This window comes from Brassica napus, chromosome A1 (assembly GCF_020379485.1).
Source record: "Brassica napus cultivar Da-Ae chromosome A1, Da-Ae, whole genome shotgun sequence".
Taxonomy (NCBI): Eukaryota; Viridiplantae; Streptophyta; class Magnoliopsida; order Brassicales; family Brassicaceae; genus Brassica; species Brassica napus.
In genome coordinates this window covers 20,155,410-20,181,564 of record NC_063434.1, presented here as the reverse complement: position 1 = coordinate 20,181,564, position 26,155 = coordinate 20,155,410, and the positions used below count along the sequence as shown (strand labels likewise).

The window sequence follows — 26,155 nt, the reverse complement described above, 5'->3', positions numbered from 1 at the left end:
AAAGGTGCAAAGTTATTTGGGAGAGATTTACAGATAGTGTCAAACTATTTATGTGCTGGTTCACTCATTTTCACAACGAGTTAGGTTAAAACATAAAAAAAATGTTCTTTAAATTTTATAGCAATTCATATGCTGATTAGGTCATCAAACATAATTGATTTAAATTAGATATTCATAATCACCGAAACAATAATTTTTAAAAAAAAATATAATATAAAAATAAACTGAATGAATTTTGAATTACAAAAAAAATATAATTATATGCGTAAATACCAGTTTTTATTTATGTTTAAATTAATTGAAACACTCTAAACTACTATTAAAATCTTAAAGATATTCGTTATATTTAAATTCAAAATAACTATAATATCTAAAATAATCAAAATATTTTAAGCTATTATTAAATATCTGAAGATATTAGTTATATTTAAATTTAAAATAAATAAACCATCCAAATAATAAAATTATTCTAATAATTTTAGTTACAATTGTTAACTTATACATTTTCAAAAACTTGAGCTAAATTTTATTTTTAAAATACTTCAGATTGTTTTAATAAAATATTCAATCCAAACGGAATCCAAATAAATTTTAATTCTACGTTGATTTTAAGTTATATGATTGCAATTAACTTAAGTTGCAACCTAACCAAACTGATCCAAAGAAATAACAAAAAAAGGGTAATAATCACTTTGGTATTGAAACCTACCATATTAGATATAGGAAAAAATTGTTTTTTAAACAAAAAAATGGTAACTATGTCCCATCAGACTAATCTTATATACTTTATGTTTCATTAGGCTAATTATTTTTAAAATGGAAATATTGTCCTCAAGTTCAATTATAAATTTAAAATTACAATTAACAAAATAACTGTTCAATATTAAAATATAATAAATAATTAAAGTAATTAAAAAAATAAAAAACCAATTATTTTCCTCCCATATTTTTCTGAAAATTTGATTTTTTTCATATAAGTATTTCATCAGTAATTACTATTTTATACCAAGTCTTGCTCTAAGGGTGTCAATTCGGGCTGGCCCAGCCCGACGTTTATAAGGTTATAGGGGTTTTTGGGTTTTTTTTGGCTTTTCGAAAACTAATTTGTCATTGTCACTTCCATGGTTTTAATACATGTGAATTTTCATTAAAAAATAGTTTCATTTTAAAATATAAAATGAGTTTTAAACTTTTATTTTATCAAAAATGTTTTACCTTTTCGTATGCTTTAAAAACACACTTTGTATATTGAAAAAAAAAACGTGTTGTATATGAAAAAAGAAGGTATATTTGCAAAATTTAAAATGCGACACTTATAATGATTAAAAAATAAAATCATTAACAACTTTTATATTTTTTAATTAGAGTTTGGATAACAATATCAAAATAATATGTCAATACTAATAATCGTTTGGATTGTAATAACGATCATATTTAAACTACAATATAAAATTTAGGGGTTTTCGGGTCGGGTTTAGCCCAAACGGACTTAGATCCAAAATATCCAAAGCCCAAATGAGCTTAGCCCGAAAAGTCTAATTTTTCTTGGGCTTATAAAACTAAGTTCAAATCCGATAATTTTTAGGGATGGGTGGGCTCGGGTTACGGGCTTCGGTCCTAGTTGGCATGTATATTTCCTGCCCATTACCTAATTCATGTTCTTCTTTAATTTAGAGCAACTACCTATTACAGATGATAATGAGTTAAGATGACGATATAATTAATGAAATTGTATTATCGTTAGTGATCTAAATTGTTTCGGTAGGGCTACTAGTAGTTGTTGACAATAAATAAAAACTTTATGATTCTTTTCTTTTCATCCAATAAACCGGTTTCGTTTTTTTCTCGGGTGCAATAAATTGATTATAAGGAGGGTACATCATTGTCTACATTATTTTAAGAAAGAAATTTAAAAATCAACAAAATATATAATAGAAATTACTTCAAAATGTCGACATATTTGGCGTGTGTATACAATATTCTGGAGAACTTAAGCAAATGTCTTCTCTTCTCTCAAGTCTAAACCTGTTGCCCAACTGCAAACTCCATCACGATGTCGACACTAACTTTTTTTTTTTTGGTAAAATGTTAAATTTTTTTTTTTTCTGTCCTCTGTCGACACTAACTTGTTTCTTCCTCCAACTTGTTTTCTTCTCTATTCATCCTATCTTTATTCTCGTATTTAATAACTCTCATTCATTCAAGTCTTTGGACTTAACGAGAATAGTTCTTTTTAACGCTAACTTTTTTCATGATCCCAACGAGATCTTCTTAGTCACTCAATGTTCTTCATCGATGTTCGTCAATATCAGATTACTATTTTCAATTATTTTATTTATAACTTCCTGAAACTGATTCTGTGTTTGTTGGTTTAGGTTCTTTGGAGTTTGTTTCCTCTATACATTTTCAGATCAGCAAGAGATTCTCTCTCAGGTATACTTCATCGAACGTAACGTCAACGAGCTCCTTTGAAACAAACATTCATACTTTGCTATAAAAAAATTGCAAAAGATTGATACTATTTTCCTTTTCTATTCAAAATCTTTGCATGTGTTTTGAAGTTTTGTTTAACAGAAAGTTAAGTAGAGATGTTACAATGTATATCCTCTGTTTAGAGATTAAAAGATTCAAAAATTTTGTTCTGATATGTTTAATTTTTGTTGCAATGGGTCCTCTGTTTACAGAAACAGAGTCCATCTTGCAGGTAGTTCCTGAGACAATGGCTGCTTCTTCATCCACCATTCTTTGCAATGCCAGCGAGTCAGATCTTTGTCGTGACGATTCCGCTGCGTTTCTGCTTAAATTAGTAGCCATAGCTTCCATTCTCTTAGCTGGTGCTGCTGGTGTAGCTATACCACTCATTGGGAGAAACCGCCGGTTCCTTCAAACAGACAGTAGTCTCTTTGTAACTGCTAAAGCCTTTGCAGCCGGTGTGATCCTCGCCACTGGGTTTGTTCACATGTTGGCTGGTGGCACTGAGGCTCTGAACAACCCGTGCTTACCGGAGTTCCCTTGGTCTAAGTTTCCTTTCCCGGGGTTCTTTGCGATGGTTGCTGCTTTGATCACTCTGCTTGTTGATTTCATGGGGACTCAGTACTATGAGAGGAAGCAAGAGAGGGAAGGTGCTGATCCGTCTGATGAACAGCTTGGTCTTGAACAGTCTCCTGGTATCGTCGTTCCCGTGGTTGCGGAAGGAGTGGACGATGATGATAAAGTGTTTGGAGAAGAAGATAGCGGCGGGATTCACATTGTTGGCATTCACGCTCATGCTGCTCACCATACACATAGTCACCCTCAAGGTCACGGTTCTTGTGATGGGCACCAGAAAATTGACATTGGTCATGGTCATGGACACGGACACGGACACGGACACGCGCACGGAGGTTTGGAGCTCGGAAGTGGAGCAAGGCATGTAGTTGTTTCTCAGGTACAAATCTCTGTTTCTTGATTCTTGATTCTTGATTCTTGATTCTTGATTCTTGTATAGTTAGTCTCATTTAACTTATACATTGTTAGGTTTTGGAGCTTGGAATCGTGTCACACTCCATTATCATCGGCATATCACTTGGAGTATCTCAATCTCCATGCACAATCCGGCCTCTAATCGCAGCACTATCGTTCCACCAATTCTTTGAAGGGTTTGCGCTCGGTGGATGCATCTCCCAAGCGCAGTTCAGGAACAAGTCAGCGACCATTATGGCTTGCTTTTTCGCCCTCACAACACCGATAGGGATCGGTATTGGAACTGCAGTGGCGTCGTCTTTTAACTCTCACAGCGTTGGAGCGTTGGTCACAGAAGGTATCTTGGATTCTCTGTCTGCAGGGATACTTGTGTACATGGCTTTAGTGGATCTCATAGCTGCTGATTTCTTGAGTAAGAGGATGAGTTGTAACTTTAGGCTTCAGATTGTTTCTTATATGATGTTGTTCCTAGGAGCTGGACTCATGTCTTCTCTTGCTATTTGGGCTTAGATTGTTGAGATTATTTCTTCCGTTATAGCTGCTAGCCTCAGATAATATGTATATTTCTAGAATAATTAATCTTGAATGTATTTTCTTGATTCTTCGAACTCGGAATGCTTGGCAATCGCAGTTGAGGGTAGGAAATGGTAGCTCATTTCTGCCCAGTTAATGAAAAAAGCTTAAATGTGACTTCGTCCCACGTCGAAACCTTACAAAACTCACATCTCTTTCCTTTTCTTATATAGATAGCTTCACGCCTTCACCTCTTCTCTTTTACCTATCAAGTCAAAGCAGTAGTTAATCATGGACTAGTTATTGTTAAATTATCTAATAAACTGCCACCGACAAGTTTCTAGGCGGGGTTTCGACTAGGCATGCATGGGCATTCGGATACCTGTTTTGGTACGGATCGGTTTTTTTGGGTATCATATTTTTTGGGTTTGGAAATTAGACCTTATTCGGGTACTACAAAATTTTGGGTTGGGTTCGAGTCGGGTCCTCCTGGGTCCGAGTGGGTTTGGTTCTGATGTAAATAAACCTGAAAATAACAGAATAATCAATGTATCTGAAACGAATTCGGATAATAGAACCCAAAGTAACCATATTATTCGATTTGATTCAGATATTTTGTATCCAAACTACCCAAATGTACCAAAAAATAACCAAAAATACTTATTAGATACGGTTTTGTTTGAGTATTTATATCCAAACTATCATATTTTATTCAAAAATACACAAAAGTATTGAAAATAACTAATATATTTAATTTATAATTTTAATTTTAATTATTAAAACAATTATACATATAATTATAAATAATATTTGTAAATATAAATTTACATTTCGGATCTCTTCGAATATTCGTTCGGTTATCGGTTCGGATCGAGTTGGGTACCGATTCTTCGAATCATCAATTTAGAACCCATTCGGTTATTTACTATGGTCCGGGTTCGGGACCCTGAATTTTGGGTCAGTTTCGGATCGGTTCTTCGGTTCCGGATATTTTTTCCAGCCCTAGTTTCGACAAGCTTCTATGAGTTTTTTCGTTGAGTGTTCCAGTAAGTTTTTAGCCTTCTAATTATATTTTTAAGTTTTTTGTTCAAGAATGTTTTCATTTTAACAGATTATATTTTAAAAAAAATTCCATTTTTGAAAACTTTATTTTCAAAGACATTAAATTTAAATTTTTAATATTTATGTTGTAGTTGATCCCATCTTTTGATTGATCATTTTAACCAGTAAGGGCTTTTCTTGTAATTTTTTTCAACTAAGTTTAAAATTAGAGTCTATATCTTTTTTATTTTTTTATTCTTTGTTTAAATCAAATATATAATTTTAGAAGATTCCGTTGATTGATTGATTGATGATAAACATATTGTTATATATGTATACATATGGTATGATATTTGTCAGCCAAATACAAGGATAGACTTATGTATCGACCGACACCTTATGTAGAGATTGCAGGGGTACATGGATGTTTACATAGATGTTTGCATCATTAACGCCTTGTGTGGGTATTGGAGGAGGTACTTAGAGGCCCTTATGTACCACACTTGAGTTGTGGGAATGCAAAAAAAGGGACGTACTGACATTATATATATATATATATATATATATGAGTTTGAGGAAAATATAATGTGAAGGGCATTGTTTGAGCAAACATTAATGTCTATCAACGCATTGTTTGCTATGTGTGGTGCATTAGGTACTGTGTTTGTTCATATTATAGCATTTTCTAACTTATCTTTCACATGGAGCATATTTTTGATATTAAGGTAGTTTTTGGAGTATAATTGACAATATGTCCTCGTATACACTCAACATCAACCCTGGCTTATATTCTCTCTTTTTGCATGTGTGTGTCGAGGTTTAGTGTTTTTCAAAATTCAAATTTAAGATTTTTGATTTAATTGCTTTTTAATCTTAGCAATTGGATGCGACCTATGGGTGATTGATATTTTTTTCAGCCATTCATGAAGTCAAATTGATAGCTGGATGAGATTTTTTGCAAAAATGTGGTGTAATATTTATACCAAAGCAGTAGATGCACATGCATAACTCTCTGTCTGATCATCATATTATTCATATTATTCGGAATGTGAATTTCATAACCTGCTTGTTATATGCATGGTTATAACAAGCGAGATGTGTAAAGCACATTCCAAGAAATGTGATGAGCTATCAAACAAAGAACCATGCTATGTGCATTCGCTGTTTGGGTATATACAATACAATACGTCACAGTATGCCAATATTTTCAGCCAACTCTCTATCTGGTTACATCAGTGGCTGAAAAAATTGTAGCAACCATCTAGGTCGCAATCTCCTAGTTCACTTTCACTTATTCTAGACTTTTTTTGTTCTTCCGAATTTTTTTTCGTTCCAATTTACACACAGTGGCACACCTTGACATAAGATAAAAGAGACGAGAGAAAGTGAAGTGGTTTTTGATTTTCGTGGCTCTTAAAAATAACAAATTAAAAAAATCATCTAAATTTAAAATTTTGAAAACATTAAACATCAAAATACGTGTGAAATAAAAAAATAGATATTGGGTGGAGACTGAGTTTAGTTGAAGATATCCTATAGCTGTACATGTTTTGTGTGGGTTATTTTGCTGAAAATATATTTATATAGTGTGATAAATTATTTTGTAGATTATAGTAGTTTTAAAAAATGAGAATTCGGCCAAAAAAAACCTAAACTTTGCACGAATTGTCAAAAAAAACATGAACTTTTGGGCTGACCAAAAAAACACCAAACTTTCATTGACTTTAGAATTAATTAACAATGTTTTCGTTGAATTGCCAATTTAGCACGCCGTCAACAAATTTAACAGAAATATTTAACGTCGTTTATTGTTGGCGTTAAGTAAAACGACGTCGTTTGCAAATGAGATGAAACGACGTCGTTTTACATGATTTGAAATTAAAAATATGTAAACCCCTAGAATCGAACCCAGGTTGGTTGGTCAAATGACAAGGTATTTTACCACTGGGCTACTGGCACTTTCAATGTACTTACTAACATGTTTATTTTTATTTGATACATGTTAAATATAAAAAATTCTCTAAAAACTTAATAAGATCTTTAAAATTCCAAAAAAATTAAAAAATAAAGAAGATTTTTATAAAATTAATTTAGAAATTAAAATTAAAAATAAAACTTTCTTTTTCTTTTTAAAAAATAAAAACTCTTCCAAAATTTTCTAAAAACTTAAAAGATCTTTAAAATTCCAAAAAAATTAAAAAAAATAAAGAACATTTTTATAAAATTAATTTAGAAATTAAAATTAAAAATAAAATTTTCTTTTTCTTTTTAAAAAATAAAAACTCTTCCAAAATTTTCTAAAAACTTAAAAAGATCTTTAAAATTCCAAAAAATTGAAAAAATAAAGAATTTTTTTATAAAATTAATTTTGAAATTAAAATAGAAAATAAATTTATTTTTTCTTTTCAAAAAATAAAAAATCTTCCAAACTTTTCAATTTTTTTTAATACATTTGCTAAAAGTTGAAATTAATTATACACACATAAAAAGTTGATAATTGTAACTTTAATTTTTTGCATTTTATTACAATTTTTAAAAAAATTGGATTTTTTTTTAAAATGAAAAATTTGGAAATTTTTTGATTTTTTAATTTCAATTTTAATTTCAAAATTAAAGATAAAGTTTTTATTTTTTAATTTCAATAAAATTTTAAAGATCTTTTTAAGTTTTTAGAAAATTTTGGAAGAGTTTTTATTTTTTAAAAAGAAAAATAAAATTTTATTTTTAATTTTAATTTCTAAATTAATTTTATAAAAATCTTCTTTATTTTTTTAATTTTTTTGGAATTTTAAAGATCTTATTAAGTTTTTAGAGAATTTTTTACATTTAATATGTACCAAATAAAAGTAAACATGTTAGTAAGTACATTGAAAGTGTGAGTAGCCCAGTGGTAAAAGACCTTGCCATTTGACCATCCAACCTGGGTTCGAATCCAGGGGTCTACTTATTTTTAATTTCAAATCCTGTAAAACGACGTCGTTTTCAAATGAGATGAAACGACGTCGTTTCACTTAACGTCAACATTTAACGTCTAGTTAACACTGTGTTAACTGAGAGTTCACGGCGTGCTAAATTGGCAAGTCAATCCTAAGTTTATTAATAAACTAAAAAAGTCAACAAAAGTAAATGATTTTTTTGGCCAGGCTCGAGTACAGGTTTTCTTTGGCAATTCGTGAAAAGTTTGTGTTTTTTTTGGCCGAATTCTCTTTAAAAAATTGTATTTGACAATTATTTACATGGGATGACATAGATTAGCTAACATTATATATGTCTAAAAGAACTCAATGCCAGGTTTGTTAGTATAGTTTAGGAAAATACTATTCATTGCGATTTTTAACCAATCATAACTATTCTTCAAGGTTATATACTACGCAAAAAAAAAAAATATATTGAACCGGTGTTATCCAAACTAGAATCGAAAATAGTAAAACATAAAATGAAAATATATCGGGATGATCCTCACAGACTATAAATTATCTTTTCTAACTATGAATATAAAACCAAAATAGTTGAACCAGTTGGTTTGACTAAGATAATAACGGAAACCGGTTTAAAATAACCAATCGAGAGATATACAAACATGTTATGTAGAAGATATACATACATATGTGCATTAACCTATGAAAAATTATCAAGGATTGGTATAAACATTTGACATAACTACGTATTTGTTTTAAAGAGGAACCGGGTTGACTGATTAAAGTAATGACATTTATCGATATGAATTTACCGAAAGAAAACTATTACAACATGTTGATAGTATAATCAGTATCAACATTTTAAAAGTGTTGGTATATACAATTATTAATAGACCACAAACTCAGAACAATAAACAATGAGCTAGAGAAGAAAAATATCAAATATATATATATATATGTAGATATATATTTAGTTTTATTTGTTACCAATTAATCCAACTATAATAACTTTGTACAGTAGATTTTTAAAATGACTCTATTTAATAAAGAAGATTAATTACTACACTAATGACTCTATTTTAATATAGTAGATTAATCACTACACTGAAAGACTACTTCAATAAGATAACTGTGTTCTATGTGAAAGATAAATTGACAAAACTACTCTAGATAGTTGTCTTATAGTAATAATTTACAAATAAGGTGTTAAAAATAATATATTTTTCTTTTAACCAGTAACTAAATAAAATAAAGATAAGGTTAAAACTTCATCAAAGGTGCACCACAAAAGACAGTCTTCAAAGAAACTGTATTTTCAAATGTTTAAAGATAATGTTTGATTCTCATCAAAAGTTTTCCAGAATTTGCATGATCATAGTTTACACATGTTATCCATTGATCTTACCAAAAGGTGGTCCAACGCAAGAAAAATTACAACAGACAACAATAGATTTTACTAAGTAGCAACAAACTCAACCCAAAATGTAAAGACAATGATTATGAAACCATCAAAAGCATATTATCGAGCTTTTGTTTTAAACAATGTCATCTTCTCTGTGGGTCTCAATGGTAACATCAGAGGTAGGATAAGCCGCGCAAGTGAGAACAAACCCTGCAGCAATCTGGTCATCATCGAGGAAACTCTGGTCAGACTGGTCAACAAATCCAGACACAACTTTGCCGGCACAGCTTGAGCACGAACCAGCACGGCAAGAGTAAGGCAAGTCGATCCCGGCTTCCTCCGCAGCGTCGAGGACGTAGACGTCGTCGTCGCACTCAACCTCTTGCTCACCTTCTGGAGTGATGAACTTGACCTTGTATGTAGCCATGGCGGTGACGCGTCCGCCGCGTGCGGTGCCTGATTTGAGACCGAAGAGGGATTGAGTGTTGGCTGAGGGGAGGGAACGGAGGCTGATGGGAGTTGTTTGGCGGCGGAGGAAGGATGTTCCGACGATGGCGCTTGAGAGAGCTGTTGAGGCCATTTTTGTGTGCTTGAGAGGATTTGTGTTGTGGCTTGTGGAAATGGCGTGGAGACTGTGAAGGAGAGGCGAGAAGATTAAAAGGTGGGATTGCTGTGGATCTATCTTCCACGTGGCGTTTATCGTGTGGATCGTTGGATTATCGTCTTTTATTTGGAGAATAGTGATTTGTTTCCTTTTTGTGTGAGTGATTGTGTTCGACACACTTTGCGCTCTCACCTATCTTGTTGAGGTGAGTTATACGTGGTCTCACTTTGGGACAGCTCACTAACTATGTCTGACATGTTTGTGTCTAAAAGGAATAACTCTTCATATGCTTTATTAATTATTAATATTTTTTGTGTGACTGACATTTTATTCAGGCTTTAAGCAAATTTGGGATTTAATGGTTAATTTTTGAGTTTATAAAACTTAATGCCCAAGAAAAAGAAGATATCCGCATAGACAAACCAGCAGAAAAAACTACGTTGTGTTTAATTCTTGGGGTTTTAATTTTTAAATCAATTTAGAAATTTAGTTTTCTGTCTACCTCTTTACAGAGACGATGGAACCAAAAAGTATTTCTGAATCCTAGATAAAATAGAGCAGATTCAATAAGCAAAAAAAAAAGACAAATAAAAATGTAATATATTCAATTACCATACAAACTCTTCCTCCTCCATTGATTCCCACTTTCCCTTGAGTATAATAATCCAAACCTGTAAGAATTCTTTCTAACAGACTTTAACTGCCACCAATAACATTCCACGATCCATCTTTACCCCCATTTTTTGTTACTTTCTTCGTTCCTTATGTCTCTAGTCGCACTTGATGTTTCTATAGATCCTTCTAACAAACAGATTTGATCCTAAGAACCCAACCGCTCCTGCAAATTGTTACCAAATTACCAAACAATCGTCAAACAAAAACCAGTGCACATCAATCAGATTTGAATTGAGAGTAGAGAATGGAAGAAAAACTAACCGCAAAGGATTCCGAGGCCAAGACAGAACATCAAGGTGTATCCGAAGTAGAAGCTGGTCTGGAAAAACCCAAACATCTTTGTCTTTACGTAGTAGTAATAGATTGAGTATAAGTAGACGTAAACTGCGGTCGAAGCAGCTGAGAAGAACGATGTCCATTGCCAGTGATAGTTTTCGGCATTCAGCAAGAAGTATGTTCCCACGATCGTCACACAGACGGTCACCACAACAAGAATCAAAAAGACAAGCAGCATGAACCCGTACACATAGTATACCTGTCATGAGACAACAACAACAAAAAGCGCATCAAGAAATGTAGAGCAAGTGTTGATATTTCTTAAGTTGTAAGAGATTTTTTTACCTTGTAATTCCAGAAGGATGTGAAGACGAAGTACATTTCAATGAAGATGCTGCCAAAGGGTAAGAGACCTCCCATAAGAGAGACTACTGTTGGAGTCAAGTACCACTTTTTCTCAGGGATTGGACGTGGGATTGTCTTCACTCGGCATGGATTGTTTGGGGCACCACTCCAGTTTCTACCGACCACTGTCCCGAGGAGGGCAAGAGGGAACGAAATGAAACCCCAAATTACGAAGACAACCACCATTGTTCCGAAGGGAATAGCCGCAAGAGATCCGTAGAATATGGCGATTGTGTTTAGGAGGAATCCGATCCCAAAGCACAAGAATGGGAAGAGAGAAGCCGTGAGGATCATGCACTTGATCCAGTGTTTACCTGAACAAACCAGCATCAGAGAAATTTGAGAATTAGTTAACTAACTGGAGGTAAATTATTGGAGAGCTTGCTTGCTTTCAACAGATAAGGATACAACATACCCCCACTTCTTGAGTACATTCCACCGCTCACATAACCAGAGATAAATGACGTCAGAGCGTAGCAAACTATAAAAGTTGTGACTATCGCTCCTCTCCTGAATAAGGTTAAACCAGAATACATAAGAAATTTTCATTGCAACAATGATATTCAGACAAAAGCCCAACACTTATTCCATGAGAAGTTACTGTAAGTAAGGGTGTATTACATACCCAACATAAAGTGTCCCAATGATTGCCATTAATATGACAAGAAGAACAAGCAAAGCCAACTGTGCACCTGTACCAACTACAGCTGAGAGAAGAACCAGACTACTTGGCGGTCGGAACACATCTCCGTGCACAAGTTTCCATCCAGATTCTTCATTTACATCCCGTTCCTGTGCTCAATAATACAAACCGTCAGAAGTTGCTCCACACTCTTGCACTTACAAGGAAAATAAAATTGACAAGTTGACAGCATAATAATAGTAATATAAAAGAACTTATTAAGCTATTCTAGATAAGAAGGGGTTGATGAGACATTACCAAGCTCTCCAGGTCGTCGTCTTCCCGAGCATACTTAGCATAATCATTTCTGAGAGTCCTCATTAAGATCATTGAGACCAAACCAGTAAGGAAGATAACCATCATGAACGAGTTAAAGATGGAGAACCAATGGATCTGCATGATGAACGAATCCATTAAAAACGTTTACAAAAAAAAAAAAAAGGCTTCCAAAAAAATTTCTTGAGTCGAGGTTTTAGCAGTTCGATCAACAAGCAGGTGAAATGGCATTCAGTGTAATAGAAGAAAGATGAAAACGGTAAAACATAACAAAATATGATTTACCTGGTGTTCGAAGAAAGGATAGTCTAGATAAACATCAAAACGACGAGCAAATGTGATCTCGGTTGGGATCCAATTAACAGAATAAGTCATGTCGACCGTTCTCCCTGCTTCTAACGGTCTTAGGTTATCTTGTGTGAGATTCACATGAATAATCTAGGCAAATAAGAAAAAAAATCAGATTACATAAAAGGTAAATATGAGATCCTTAATACTGCTTAATGGCAAAGAAACAACAGACCTGGTCTTTGTTGTATTTGACATTAATACTCTTATGAGTGTAAAGAGCATGCTTGCCGTTTTCACTATTTTTTCCAGGAGGCATCTCTCCCACAAAGCCTATAAACATCAATGAGAATAGTCAAAATTTATGTCAAGAACTGAACTTTAAAATTCAATGTGAATATAAGAAATATCATACCCCACAAAGGCAGATCATCTGAACTTGCATCCACGTACGCCATAAACATGATTTGCCAAAAAGAAGCAAGACAAAAGATTAGCAACCGAAGGATGCTTAAAATTTTATAAGTAATATTGTATAAGTTAAATGTGATACATACCCATAAATAATTCAAACCAGTAACTATTTTCAATGGCATCTTTGAAATGCTTGACCTTTGCTTCATCAAGTTCCAATTGACAGATCACGCTTCTGTCAACATTTTCTGGGAGTAAAACAAAAGAAGACAATATAACTGTTGTGCAATCAAGATAACACTTTTTAAAAGAAAAACTAGCATAATAAAATAACATACTCAAGAACTTAATGTCGATCTGGCTGTCGATGAGTTCATTTCCACCAAGGACCTCGCCAAGACCACCCCATTTGTGAATGCTGGTTTCAGTTTTGCGGCAAAAAGGGAGGCTATAATAGTTATATGTTTCTTGTGGATTATTATATGGGCCAACTTTGTTCACCCACAGAGTAACCTGCTCATCAGCTTGATACTGGGAAAAAAGAAAAAAAACAGAAGACCAAATTTCATGACTCTCGGGATAAATGAGAACTAATGGAAACACTTAAGGGAGCAAACAAGAGAAATAAACCAAAAAGCAGAAAGGATCACCGAGTCAAATATCAAGCCTAGCTTATATTGGAGCATCGGTAGTGCAATATTGTGTATGTTGGGCAAAACACTAGGGATAAAAATGTAAGATACAAAACAAGGAAGACATCATCTTTTGGGAGAGAAAAAGGGAAAGCACTCCAAATCTTTGTCATTGCAACACTCAGAATATGTAGGAGGAGGACTGTTACTAATTTTCTCTGTTTAGACTACAAGATTGCTACTGTGATCATAGCAAGAAACTGTGCATAATAATCTTCGAGTATCATCATCAGGCAATCAAAATTCAAATTAATTTCTCCCAGATCTAGAGTAGCATACACACTATACATAATCAGAAGAAGCTAGACATAGCAAAGAATCGAAGGAGCACTCTTCTCTACTAAATGTCTGCAAATTAAACAACATCCACTAACATCGATCAGTCACAAAAACAAACAAACAAGAGTAGTGATGAAGGCGTTTTGTGCCATCTGGACTTTTGTACACTCAATCAACCTAATAATCCATAATGCAGTGAGGGAAAACGACAAGTTTTTGAACAGATAGGAGCCAACATGCAACAACGAGATCTCTACCAGCAAATAACTCTCGAATCGAGCTACAGTTACGAAAGAGAAGATTCAAAATCTAACCTTGTGATCTGACTCGGAGGCCAACGCCGGAGAGAGAAGAAGGAAGATGCATCCGACGGCTGTGTAAACTGAGAAGATATATTTAACGGCGCGGGAAGACGGCATCTCGGAATCCGGCGGATGATCAGATCTGAGGGGGAGACAGAGAGAAGACGGTGACGGAGACCAATGACTTCTCGTAGATACGATTCAGGTTGTGTATATATGTATATAATAATATACAATTCTCACTTATCTATTAATTTTCTCGGCTGCGGACGGTCGAAAGCGCGACTAGAGAGAGATCCATAACATGTCGTAGAGATATGCTATGCACTATTTTTACCATATTTATTTGGGCCTTCACAACCACGAAGCCCAGTACCAGAATATCAATCTACCATTTGAGAAATTGGTCTGGACATTTATTTTTGGTATTTCTGCTGCAACGCATATCTTTTACCAGAGTGCAAAATACCCGGTTCTTTGTTTTCTACACTACTAGGGATTAACCCGGGCTACGCCCGGGATTTTTATTTTTTTTTCTAATTTAAGTTGTTAAATTATTTATATATAGGTTATGATATATATATTTTTATAAATCTTAAGATGCATGTCATAATTAAAATTTATTTTAAATTTTAACACGTTCAATTAACATATTTTTACTATTTAAATATTTTTTTGTAATTTTGTTGGCTATCTAATTATCATATTTAGCAAAATTATCTGTTGAGTGTTGGAATAAATGTTTTAGATATTTAATTAAACTGCAGAGTATTTTCGGATCGATCACATGCTCAACAATCGATCGATTCGTAAAAAGATGGTCGATCTCCTTGGCCAGGTAAGTACAATTTTAGCAAAAATATCTTTGATTTTCAAATATTAAGTATATAACTATTCTTTTGAATATTCTCTTTTTGAATTGTATTTTTTGATTAAATTATTGTATTATAATGTTTATGTAAATATTTTTTTGTGATGTTTGAATTTGTTTTATTCGTATACTTAACCTAGATGATATTGATGTTTAACAATTTATTGTTTTCTGGAAATAGAAAATAATGATATATCAAAACGTATCTAATACTTGTTAAATGATAGTATAATGTAAATTACATCCATTATTTGAAAATAACCATTTGTTGTTTTTATTTTTTTTAAATCAGAAATTATTTTTATTTAAAAACATTATTCATATATAATATAATAGTTTAAGTTTGTAAGATTAATCTATATATATAAATTATGTGTATGTTTTAAAAAATAATTTAAGATGTTATATATTGAGTAACTGAATAAAAGCTGAATTTCTTATCTTGAAAATCAAATAATTATATTTTTGTCTTCATGTTATACTCATCAATCCATCATTGATATTTATAACTCAGTATGCTTAAAAAAAAACTTAGTTTGAAGTAATAAATGAATTTAATAAAGTAAATTCATCACCTATAATATTCTGTAAACTATATTTGAAAACTCTCTACAATTATATTTTAAGCATAATTACTATTATTTAATTTAAGTTATTTTAAGCATAATATATGCTAAATCAACTTAAATTATATTTACAATAGGACTATCCTAAACCGGTTAATAAACCAAAAACAATACTAAACCAACATGAACTAATACCGGATTCGGCGAGGAAGGAAGTGTTCTGGGATAAACGCTTGAATGGATATTAACTGTAATGGTTTGATCATGAAAGAGTTAGTATGAATATTAACAATAAAATTATGGATTAGATTAATTTAAATTTGTAAGAATACCTTTGAGTCTATGAAAAACAATTCAATTCCCTGAATAAGTTTGCCCTTTGGAAATTGCGGGGTTTCCAACAATGAATCCACCTAATAAAAAGTTCGTTCTTATAAAAAATCTCTTTCAAGGTTATTAAAAGTTTTTGGGACGGCAAGGGTTAATGGTGGAACCATTTTTTTGCTCGAGTGTTTTGAAGCTTTCCTTGATAGTGTGAGGTTGATGTTGATGGTATAATGAGTTTTATAGGGACTTTCTTGATGTAAAACTATACTTTTTTTTTAATGTGGTATTTCCATTTTTATATAATTTATTACCATTTTAAGATAGATGTTTAAATCTTAATATATTTTTTCCATTTTTTAAAATGTTTATTTCCATTTCTTATTTTTTTTACGTAATATCTATATTTTATATTTTAAAATAGATATTTAAATCTTAATGTACATTTTCCATTTTTTTAAATTGTGTATTTCCTTATATTATATATTTTACATTTTAAGATAGATGATTAATGCTTAATGAACTTTTCCATTTTTTAAATGTTGTTGTGTATTTACTTATTATTATATATATAATTCATATATTATATATTTACATTATTTACTTATTATTTACTTATTATTTATTTTCCTGTATATGTATTTCTATTTCTTGTACTTTTTATTTACTTAATATCTCTATTTTACATTTTAATATAGATGTTTAAATCTTAATGTACATTTTTCATTTTTTAAAAATTGTATATTTTCATTTGTTATACTTTCTATTTATGTAATATCTATATTTTAAATTTTAAGATATATTTTTAAAACTTTGTAATTTTCCATTTTTTAAATTGGGTATTTACTTATATTATATATTTACTTATTTTTTTATATTGTGTATTTCTATTTCTTATACTTTCTATTTACTAATAATTTTATATTTTAAGATAGATTTACATTTTAAGATAGATGTTTAAATACTAATGTACTTTGTCCATTTTTTAAATTGTGTATTTCCTTTTCTTATACTTTCTATTTGCGTAATATCTATATTTTACATTTTAAGATGGATGCTTAAATCTTAATATACTTTTTCCATTGTTTTTAAGTTGTGTATTTTTTTTCTTATACTTTCTATTTACTTAATATCTATATTTTACATTTTAAGATAGATGTTTAATATTTAATATACTCTTTCCATTTTTTATAAATTGTGCATTTACTTATTATTGTATATATAATTTGTATATTTATAATATTTACTTATTATTTATTTTTCTATATATTGAGTATTTCTCTTTCTTATACTTTATATTTAGTTAATTTATATATTTTATATTTTAAGATAGATGTTTAAATCTTAATGTATTTTTCCATTTTTAGTGTAAAGCGGCAATGTTTAATAGAAGAACTTGGACAAATAGTCAAATAGTTATATTTATGTTTTTTTTCTTTTTTTTATATAATGGTAATGTTACATTATGGAGATAAGCCGTTTTTTTAGTGAAAATTGTAATCTTACATATGTTTAATGTAATTTTTCTATTTTTTTTATGTTGTGTGTTTACATATTATTGTTATTTTTAAATGTAAAATGGTAATCTTACATATGTTTAATGTAGTATTTCCATTTTTTATGTTGTATGTTTACATATTATTTATTATTTTCAAAATTATATATAATATTTTTTTTACAAAATAGTAATATTACATTATGGAGATAAGCCGTCTTTTTTTAGTGAAAAATGGCAATCTTACATATGTTTAATTAATGTAGTTTTTCCATTTTTTTATGTTGTATGTTTACATATTATTATTTTTAAATAAAAATGTAAAATAGTAATCTTACATATGTTTAATGTAGTATTTCTTTTTTTATGTTGTATGTTTACATATATTTATTATTTTTGAAATTATATATAATGTTTTTTGTTTTTTTTTATAAAACGGTAATGTTACATTATGGAGATAAGCCGTCTTTTTTTTAAGTGAAAAATGGTAATCTTACATATGTTTAGTGTAGTTTTTCTATTTTTTGTGTTGTATGTTTACATATTATTTATAATTTTCAAAAATTTGTAATATTTGTAATATTAAAATGTAAAACTATATTTTATGCCACGTGTCATCTTTCGAGAGAAGTTTTTTTTGCTGATGTGGACGCTCTATGGAGCCTCAAAAGGTATTAAAATGTAAAACTATATTTTATGCCACGTGTCATCTTTCGAGAGAAGTTTTTTTTGCTGATGTGGACGCTCTATGGAGCCTCAAAAGGTCCCTTTTATTAGTAGAGATTAAACACATGATCTTTCCTACAAAAAAATTAAGCAAACATTTTAAACCCAATCCGAAATCGGGAATAAAGTTTCAATTACAAGCCTTGACTCGAACAAAAGCACTCAAATCCATAAATTTTATAATCTAATTTCGCTCGACTCATGTCTTTGACGCATTCTAGTAAACCAAATTTGAAAATCAATTACTATTCTCAATTTTCAACGAGAACCACGAAAAAGAGAGATTCTTCTTGTTTATTCAGATGCTGGGATTTTTTCATGTTGTCACCAGAGTAGTTGGCTTCCGACGGACTTATCAAGAATTGTAACTTCCATTATTACTTAAGCTCCATGCGAAAATAGAGTAGATAAGGATGAAGATGTTTACCCAAAAGAAACATCCAAAGCATGTTGTATAAAGTCTACTTTACCGCCAAAAATCTGCATATTAACAAAATTAACAATGACAAAAAACACTAATGACGGGATGCAGAAAACCGGGTTTGAGACAGCAACCGCTACAAACGTTACCATGAGTATCAAGTGACGCTCACGGCACATGGAAATGCTGCTTCGCCGTTTGGAGTCACGTAGGGCTATTGAAGACATATGTCAAACTGAAACCGCACACACCTCACCAAACGCCGTTTTAAGAACCAAAGAAATGAACAATTATATGACGTCTATCTGTTGGACCGGTGAAAACAGACCAACTTGAAAACTGAGAAACATAAAGCATACACTGACGACACCAGTCGACAAAGCCTCATCGGCAAATTGAAGCGAAGAGCCATAAGAGGGATAAACAAATGAGAGAGAAACGGCCGGAACAGCATTGGGAAAACCATAGATGATATCTCTGAAACGCCACAACTTAAGTTTTAAATTAAAATAATGTTATAAATTAAAATAATGTTATAAATTAAAATTTTACTTTTTTGTTTGTATAATTTAAAAACATTTCTTTTACTTAGCTTATTACATACATGTAATATGATTGGTACATGTATAGCTAAGTTTTAGATGTTCTAATACAAAATGTATTGTTTAGTTACTATATATTATAATAACACGGTTTATATATTTTCAAAAATAAAAACTGAAGTATTATTTATACAATTAAGTTATTTTAAAAAAACTAATTAAAAATTCAGTTGTATTTGAATGTGTAATTTTAATATGCTGTTTATATACATATTTTTTATTAGTTAATTTATTTTATGAAAAGCTAATACAAAATACTCCTAACTTAAATCTTTATATAAATTATTCTAAGTTGGTACAGTGTTTTGAACCGCATTTTATACAATTTTACTATTCATACATATATTTTAAACGATTAAATCCACTTGATCCACTCTTGTATGACTGGATCCGTTCGATCGATACTTATTTCACTTGATCTGCTTAATTCACTAGATAAGCATCGTCTAATCCGTTTTTCTCTATTCGGAGCATAAGTTCTAGACAAACAAATGAAGTAGATCATAATAAATAAAAAGTGTAGGATAAATATTGGAAGGATTCTCAGGAAAAACATTAAAATGTCATTTTTAATGGATAAGTTGGGAGTACGTATATATGGTAAATTTGTTTGTAAGACATGTTTATTTTCCATGTTTTTATGAATCGTTTTTGGCTCTGTTTTAATCCGTGTTCGAAAACGCGTCGCATTAACCGAGTTCTCAGCCGGACAGGCGCTGCTCGTGTTGCCACCGAAGCGAAAAGGGTCGGATCGGGGTGACCAGGCGGTGACCCGACGTTTCTCCGAGTTCAACGTAGAACTGAAGAAACCAGCGCACAAAATCTCTATTCCAAACTGTTTGAATCTAATAATATTGACCCCAGATCTCCAAAAATCGAAATTAATTGACTAATTTATGCTGTAAACATAAAAAAAACTCAAAAAAAAATGAAGGACAATCTGTATTTCGAGAAGAAACACGGCTAGGGTTGCAGAAAGATTGGGGAAAGAGACAGTGGCAATAATGTAATTATCATTTAATAAAGCAAAGTGTAAAAAAATGACAAATGCGTTACATGTACTCCGAACCAGTGACTTCTCGGTGTTACAAAACGTTCACAACCACCACACCACACGCTTCAATAATAGATAACATTAAATGTATAATAGTGTTAAAACTAGGCGCCGATTAATCCCCGTTTAATCCCCCCTTAATTGATTCGGCGCTAGGTCCAGGTCAACCGCATGCGTTGCGCCTAGCGAAATTTTGAACATATATTTTTAATTAACTTGTCATGATCTGAAAAATATATAGGAACATTTTAGTTATGAATGATTTTTTAGTATTGAAGAGCCTTTGCTTGATATAATATTGGATCTAGTTGTGGTGTTGTTTTCGTCTAGTGATTTAAATGAATGGGGTTTGAGAAGACAGAATAAACTAAATATTTTGAATTTGTGTCTTATATGCTAGCTAGCACAATCAAGAGCTACATAAACTGCAACAAGAATTAGCACAACTGCATGGACTGAAAGGTGTTGAGATAGAAAAAAATCAAACATCCACATAATATTCTTACCAAACATTGAAGTAACATACTACGCGGATGTGACCGGGTGGCGAAGGCGGATCGGAACGTCCTTAAAGGATCTGGATTCGAAACCTCACACTCAGATTACTCATATGTGGTGACATGCGACATAGATGTCTAACTCCCCTTTCGTGCAACCGATTCTATTTGGTGCCCATGGACAAGTCTCCAAAGATTAGTCAGTTGGGTCTCGGCTTGCTCCTGGGCCAACAAAAAAAGCATAGAAAATAACTAATAGAAACCATATATGTACATCTTGGATAGATGCTATGGTTGTAAGATTGAACCAATATGTACGAATAAATATACATTTTCTTATATATATTGGATATATGCTAGGGTTGTCAGATCGAACTAATGTTTTAGAATTGAATATCTAAAGTAGTGTTGTATTGGCTGCGTCTAGATCCCTCAAAGATCCTCCTATATATTAAATGAGAAGTCATTTAAGTAAATTTTGTTTATGTGTCGATCATTGGTGAAGTGTTAAGAAATTTTTATAATTTGATTGGTCGATGATTTTTAATTTTGATTTATTTAAATTTTATCTAAAAATTAAAGGTAAGTCTAGAACCAATTGATATCATTTACCAAATAATCAAAAGAATATTACAAACTAGGGCCGGCCCACCCTACCGGCGGGATGATAATTCGAAAATAATTTAAATAGTTAAGAGTAATATTTTTGATTTTTGTTTAATATTTCTTTTTATTTTAAAATGTTTTGTTCTACATTAGTATGAATCATTATTTTATTGATTGTTATTCTTTATTCAGTTTCATTCTAATTGCAATTAAATAAATTTTTCCTTACGATTAATAAGATTGTTTCTTTGAAATTTTATTATGTTTTTATTTTAATGGTGTAGAATTGTTGATTTATTTGTTTCTAGTTTATTCATTCTCTTACATTATTTTATATCGTGTATCTCTTATTCGACTATACAACAATATATTTGTATTTTACACAGTTGTGGATTTATGCTTATAGTTTTTTTTTTAGAATTCTTGACATAAATATTTAAAAAACATTCTACATTTATTTAGTTAGAATAACTTAACATATCTCTTTTATTTAAAAAATTATTCATTTTTTATATTATTTTTTTTATTTTTGTATTTTATTCTATTTGTCCTAACAATTATTTTTGACTTTTGATTATCTATTAATATTTTATTGTGGTGTTATTTTCGTAGAAACGTTTTTTTAATCTATTATGTATTAATATTTGGTTACATTTTTTCTTTATTTTTTAATTTTCTAATCTTTAGCTTCGTGATAAAATGGTGGAATCATTTCATAAGCTTTACGCTTTTTATTTGCATTTGATAAAACTTTAAGACACAATATCACTAAAAAATCATTTTTATTCTTCTTCTGAAGTGTATGTACCTTAGATGATATTATATATTGCGTGCTAAAATAATTTTACATTGATGGATTTTTTTGTTACATTGTAATTAAACTACTGATTTAAAAGAAATTTTTGGTTATTAAACATTTTATTTATAATTTTAGTTAATAGAATAATATGATAAGGAATATAGTGTTTAATACATTTTTAAAAATTATAGTGTCAAATTTTTAGACAACTTATTTTGATGAGGTTCACATGAGCAGAGAGAGTTAACCCATATTCATATTTTATATAATATATATTGTTATTATGAATATACTTTTGTTCTTAGTAGCTTGTCATGTGCGAAAATAAAAAATTCTCTATAGTTGCTAACATATTGATCTCAAATTTCAACAAAGCTAACGATCCCAAGAAAAAAAAAGATTGTGTTCTTTTTTTTTTATTGAGATCTTTAGCTTTGTTGAAATTTGAGATAAAAAAAAAAAGAACACAATATGTGATTCTCAGTATTTTTTTTTCAGTTTTCTATGTATAAACGGTGTTCAACATAAGTTGCATCATCATCAATATTAGAAATAAACCATTAATGACACATGTACTTGGTGTATCTGAGTATCGATCATTGTATAAACATCGAATGAAAACTTTGTCATACATACCAAAAGTGAAAAATATAGAGTTGAGAACGTTCAAAAGACCAACAGTTTCTTATAAATTAGTTTATATACAATGGAATATTAAGAAAACAAAGTGAGAATACGGGTCCTGCTATGGACTGGGGAGATGTGTTAATTACAGGTATACGAACAACAGAAACCTATATATGTTAGATAGAACTTTCAGAGACCAGTTGAGAGAATTACCTTGGAAACAAAGGACCAGGGACTATTTGAGAAACGTCACCACTTTGTTCTGCCATCTTCAGGTCTGGAAACAAACAGAAAGTCATAAATTATACCAGACACTAAACACTTCGTGAAATCCTTTTTGTTCATAACTACTAAAATCAAAACATTGAAATACTTATGTGACTCCTAAATGCATCATTAGGCTTAGCATTTTATATGAATATGTTTGTAGCCTCCACTTTTAGATGAGTACGAAAAAGCCGACCAGAATGGCTTAATATTATCATAAGGCAGAAGTCAATTAAATCCTCCAGAAAACAAACCTCAAGATCATGAATCTGTCCTGGCCGTAGCTCCTCAAATTTAATTCTATGAACCACCATCCTCTCCCTGTCTGCAGATTAAACACACAAAAATCAATCTTTTATCATCCTAAAAATAGTACCTGTGGAAATATCATAAACCGTTGACAAACTCATTCCACCTTTTGGAGTCCTTAGTATTGAGCAAAGACTGTGACTGGATAGCTATAACATGGACAAACGGGATTTGATCCGGCCTTGAGCCCTTTGTTTGTAAGGCTCTCTTCAGAAACAAAAAAACTAGTCAGACATTACAACTGAAATACAGAAAAAAATATGTTGAGAGACAGAAACTTACAGATCTGTTTACTTGCTTCAAGGACCCATTAGAAGTCGCTTTTTACACCTTTTGACACTGCCCCCGCCATAGCTTTTGATGATTCAAACGATTCTGAAAACAACATGGTTAGCTTGAACAGAATGATTCCGAAAACAGCATGGTTAGCATGAGCAGAAACAGGAACGAAGAGGAGAAAACATGTTGATTTGACAATAGGTCTTCTTTGACAAGTTACCTTGAACAAATCCTGGTCTTACTTTTGCAACCACAAGCGCTAATGCTGGGCCTTGGATATCTTTGATATTCTGAGAAACATTGCACAGAACTAATCAGAGAATGGTCTTCTAGCTAAATATAACAAGCTAACCCAGGGATACCTACCGTTTCTTGTCCACTGACTCTTAAGATCTCAGAAATGTATCCTTGGGCTGCTTTGCTGATTAGTCCTGGATTCACAGAAGCACAACCGATAATAATAATTTAAAAAACACACACTATGGAAGAGATAGATTAGGGTGTAAATACATTTTCAACGCTTGACATATCTTGTCCTCTTGGTCCCTCCAGCAGAGGTTGATGTAGAAGCTGACGTCTTAACAACTCTTTTTGGAGCCACAGTCCCCTAAGCGCTTCATTAACATTGGCCCGTGCACAAAGCAATTTGATAAAAAGATAAAGAAATTTCTATCATTAGATTGTATAACAAGCCTTTTCAGTGCGCTTCCAGATTCAGGACTAACATCCTCACAAGGTTTACTCACAGATGACCATTCCATTTCAATTCACCCAAATCGGATCAAATCAATAATTGCATAAAACCTCAACTCCCTTTCTAACGGGAACCTCGGGGAAGCTAAAAGCTGACACTCATCTTAGTCAGGGCACAATAACAGCTCTACTAATCAAACAATCTTAAAACGAAAAACGCTAAAGAATGAAGAAATGAGAAGGAAATGGAGATCACACGAACCTCGAAATGAATCGGCGAGGAGGAAGATGGAGAAGAAGACGACGAAAGCTGTGAAGCAACACTTTGATTTACACACAGTTTATTATTAAATACTATAGTAGTTATTTATAAGGGCTTTTTGACATTTTAATTATAAGTAACTAAAAATTATTTAACATAAAAAAATTACTGATATTTGGCACATAGTTATATTTATTTTTTTATAATCTATAAAAATCCATAAACCAGTAAAATGATTTCTTATTCACTGAACCGTTACAAATAATTTTGTTTAGATTTATAAACTAGATTAACATGTATATACCCAAAAATCTTAATTTATGTTTGTTCGTAAACAAGTTCCCAAAGTCATGACATTATTAGAAAACAGGAACCTCAATCGGCAAATATGGCCTTAATAGCATCAATGAGTTCCATCACTCGTAGAGAAAATCGAAACTTTGATAACAAATTGAAAGTTAGATGATGTTACTTTGGGAAACTGTGTGTAAAAAGCAACTCATCCTTGCGGTAGCAGATGACCGCCACTTATGCACCCAAGTGATCCGCCAAATGCTACACTTTATTCCTAAGGTTACGGGTGTGTTGTTTAAAAGATATATTGTTCATGGTTCTGGATTGATGAGGAGACGGAAAAAAATATATGGACTGTTAATGAAATATTTAAACATATTCTGAATACCACTTGAGCCCATGCTTTGTTAAGGCCAGAGCAAAATTTTAATTTATTGAGTTCTATTCAGAATTAATACTTTTACTTAAAAATAAAAAAAAATCTTATATACTGATTTTATGAGGAGACGGAAAAAGAATTTGCCTTTTGTTTCTTTTCCAAAAGAGGAAACTATAAATCTTGAATCTAGTGATGGAGTGTATAATAGATATTGATTTTAATAATTTAGTTATCTATTCACACTAGTGTGTTTTCTGTACAGTTCTTGTTCACTTCACTTTATTCATATATTAACAATTTGATATACATATACAGTAATTTTTTTTATAAATTAATACTTAATAATTTAGTAAACATATTAAACTAATAAAAATCGTTGATTTCGAATTAAGCTGATTCAAAATCTGAACATAATTCGATAAAAAAAATAAGAAAATAAATTTGAGAAACATATAAATTAATAAACCCATTAGACTAATAAATTTCATTGCTCGTATTAAAATGATTCAAAATATGACAAAATTTGATAAGGAAATAAAATAAATAAATTTTATATCATGTCAAAATATTGTTTGGTTTGTTGTTATTCACAATGATATTTATCAATAATATTCTTACCACTTAAAATATATGGATATTATTTTATCGGTTTACATCTAAGAACACATTCACAATCTATAATACATATTTTTCATACACTGAATAATCCAAATATTAACACTATGAAAACCAAATTTTGTAAAATTTAATTAAGATATAAACTGCAAAAGCAACTGTACATTTTAACATGCATAAAAAATAATTGTCTCGAGTGGTTGTGATCAGATATATAAAAAGCTTAAGCAACTTACTGTA

The 26,155-nt window shown here is 31.1% G+C and overlaps 3 protein-coding genes and 1 long non-coding RNA gene across 5 annotated transcripts; 1 reads left to right on the top strand and 3 right to left on the bottom strand.

Annotated features, from left to right (window-relative positions):
- Positions 1 to 2,107: 2,107 nt before the first annotated feature.
- Positions 2,108 to 4,070, top strand: LOC106451724 (fe(2+) transport protein 3, chloroplastic-like). Its single transcript, XM_013893696.3, has 4 exons — positions 2,108 to 2,297; positions 2,376 to 2,433; positions 2,685 to 3,427; positions 3,517 to 4,070. Exons 1-4 carry the CDS (start codon positions 2,283 to 2,285, stop codon positions 3,970 to 3,972), a joined length of 1,272 nt encoding a protein of 423 aa, XP_013749150.2. The 5' UTR covers positions 2,108 to 2,282; the 3' UTR covers positions 3,973 to 4,070.
- Positions 4,071 to 9,254: 5,184 nt separating this feature from the next.
- On the bottom strand, positions 9,255 to 10,196 carry LOC106451718 (ferredoxin, leaf L-A-like). The gene has a single exon (XM_013893688.2). The coding sequence runs from the start codon at positions 9,914 to 9,916 to the stop codon at positions 9,470 to 9,472; it is 447 nt and encodes a 148-aa protein (XP_013749142.2). The 5' UTR covers positions 9,917 to 10,196; the 3' UTR covers positions 9,255 to 9,469.
- Positions 10,197 to 10,689: 493 nt separating this feature from the next.
- Positions 10,690 to 14,495, bottom strand: LOC106451702 (transmembrane 9 superfamily member 1). Its single transcript, XM_048736142.1, has 12 exons — positions 14,242 to 14,495; positions 13,295 to 13,487; positions 13,100 to 13,204; positions 12,958 to 12,975; positions 12,778 to 12,875; positions 12,540 to 12,692; positions 12,237 to 12,371; positions 11,922 to 12,088; positions 11,712 to 11,806; positions 11,237 to 11,610; positions 10,877 to 11,150; positions 10,690 to 10,778 (listed from the first exon to the last, which is right to left on the bottom strand). The coding sequence occupies exons 1-12, from the start codon at positions 14,344 to 14,346 to the stop codon at positions 10,711 to 10,713; spliced, it is 1,785 nt and encodes a 594-aa protein (XP_048592099.1). The 5' UTR covers positions 14,347 to 14,495; the 3' UTR covers positions 10,690 to 10,710.
- A 6,141-nt stretch (positions 14,496 to 20,636) lies between these two features.
- On the bottom strand, positions 20,637 to 24,699 carry LOC106451692. Of its 2 annotated transcripts, XR_001289622.3 has the most exons (8): positions 24,183 to 24,699; positions 24,039 to 24,103; positions 23,893 to 23,962; positions 23,676 to 23,768; positions 23,500 to 23,600; positions 23,339 to 23,409; positions 23,031 to 23,094; positions 20,637 to 21,007 (listed from the first exon to the last, which is right to left on the bottom strand). It is a non-coding gene; the product is annotated as an uncharacterized LOC106451692 (long non-coding RNA). The 2 variants fall into 2 exon arrangements; XR_001289618.3 differs by lacking the exon at positions 20,637 to 21,007 and having other exon boundaries at positions 22,862 to 23,094; positions 24,183 to 24,697.
- Positions 24,700 to 26,155: the final 1,456 nt, after the last annotated feature.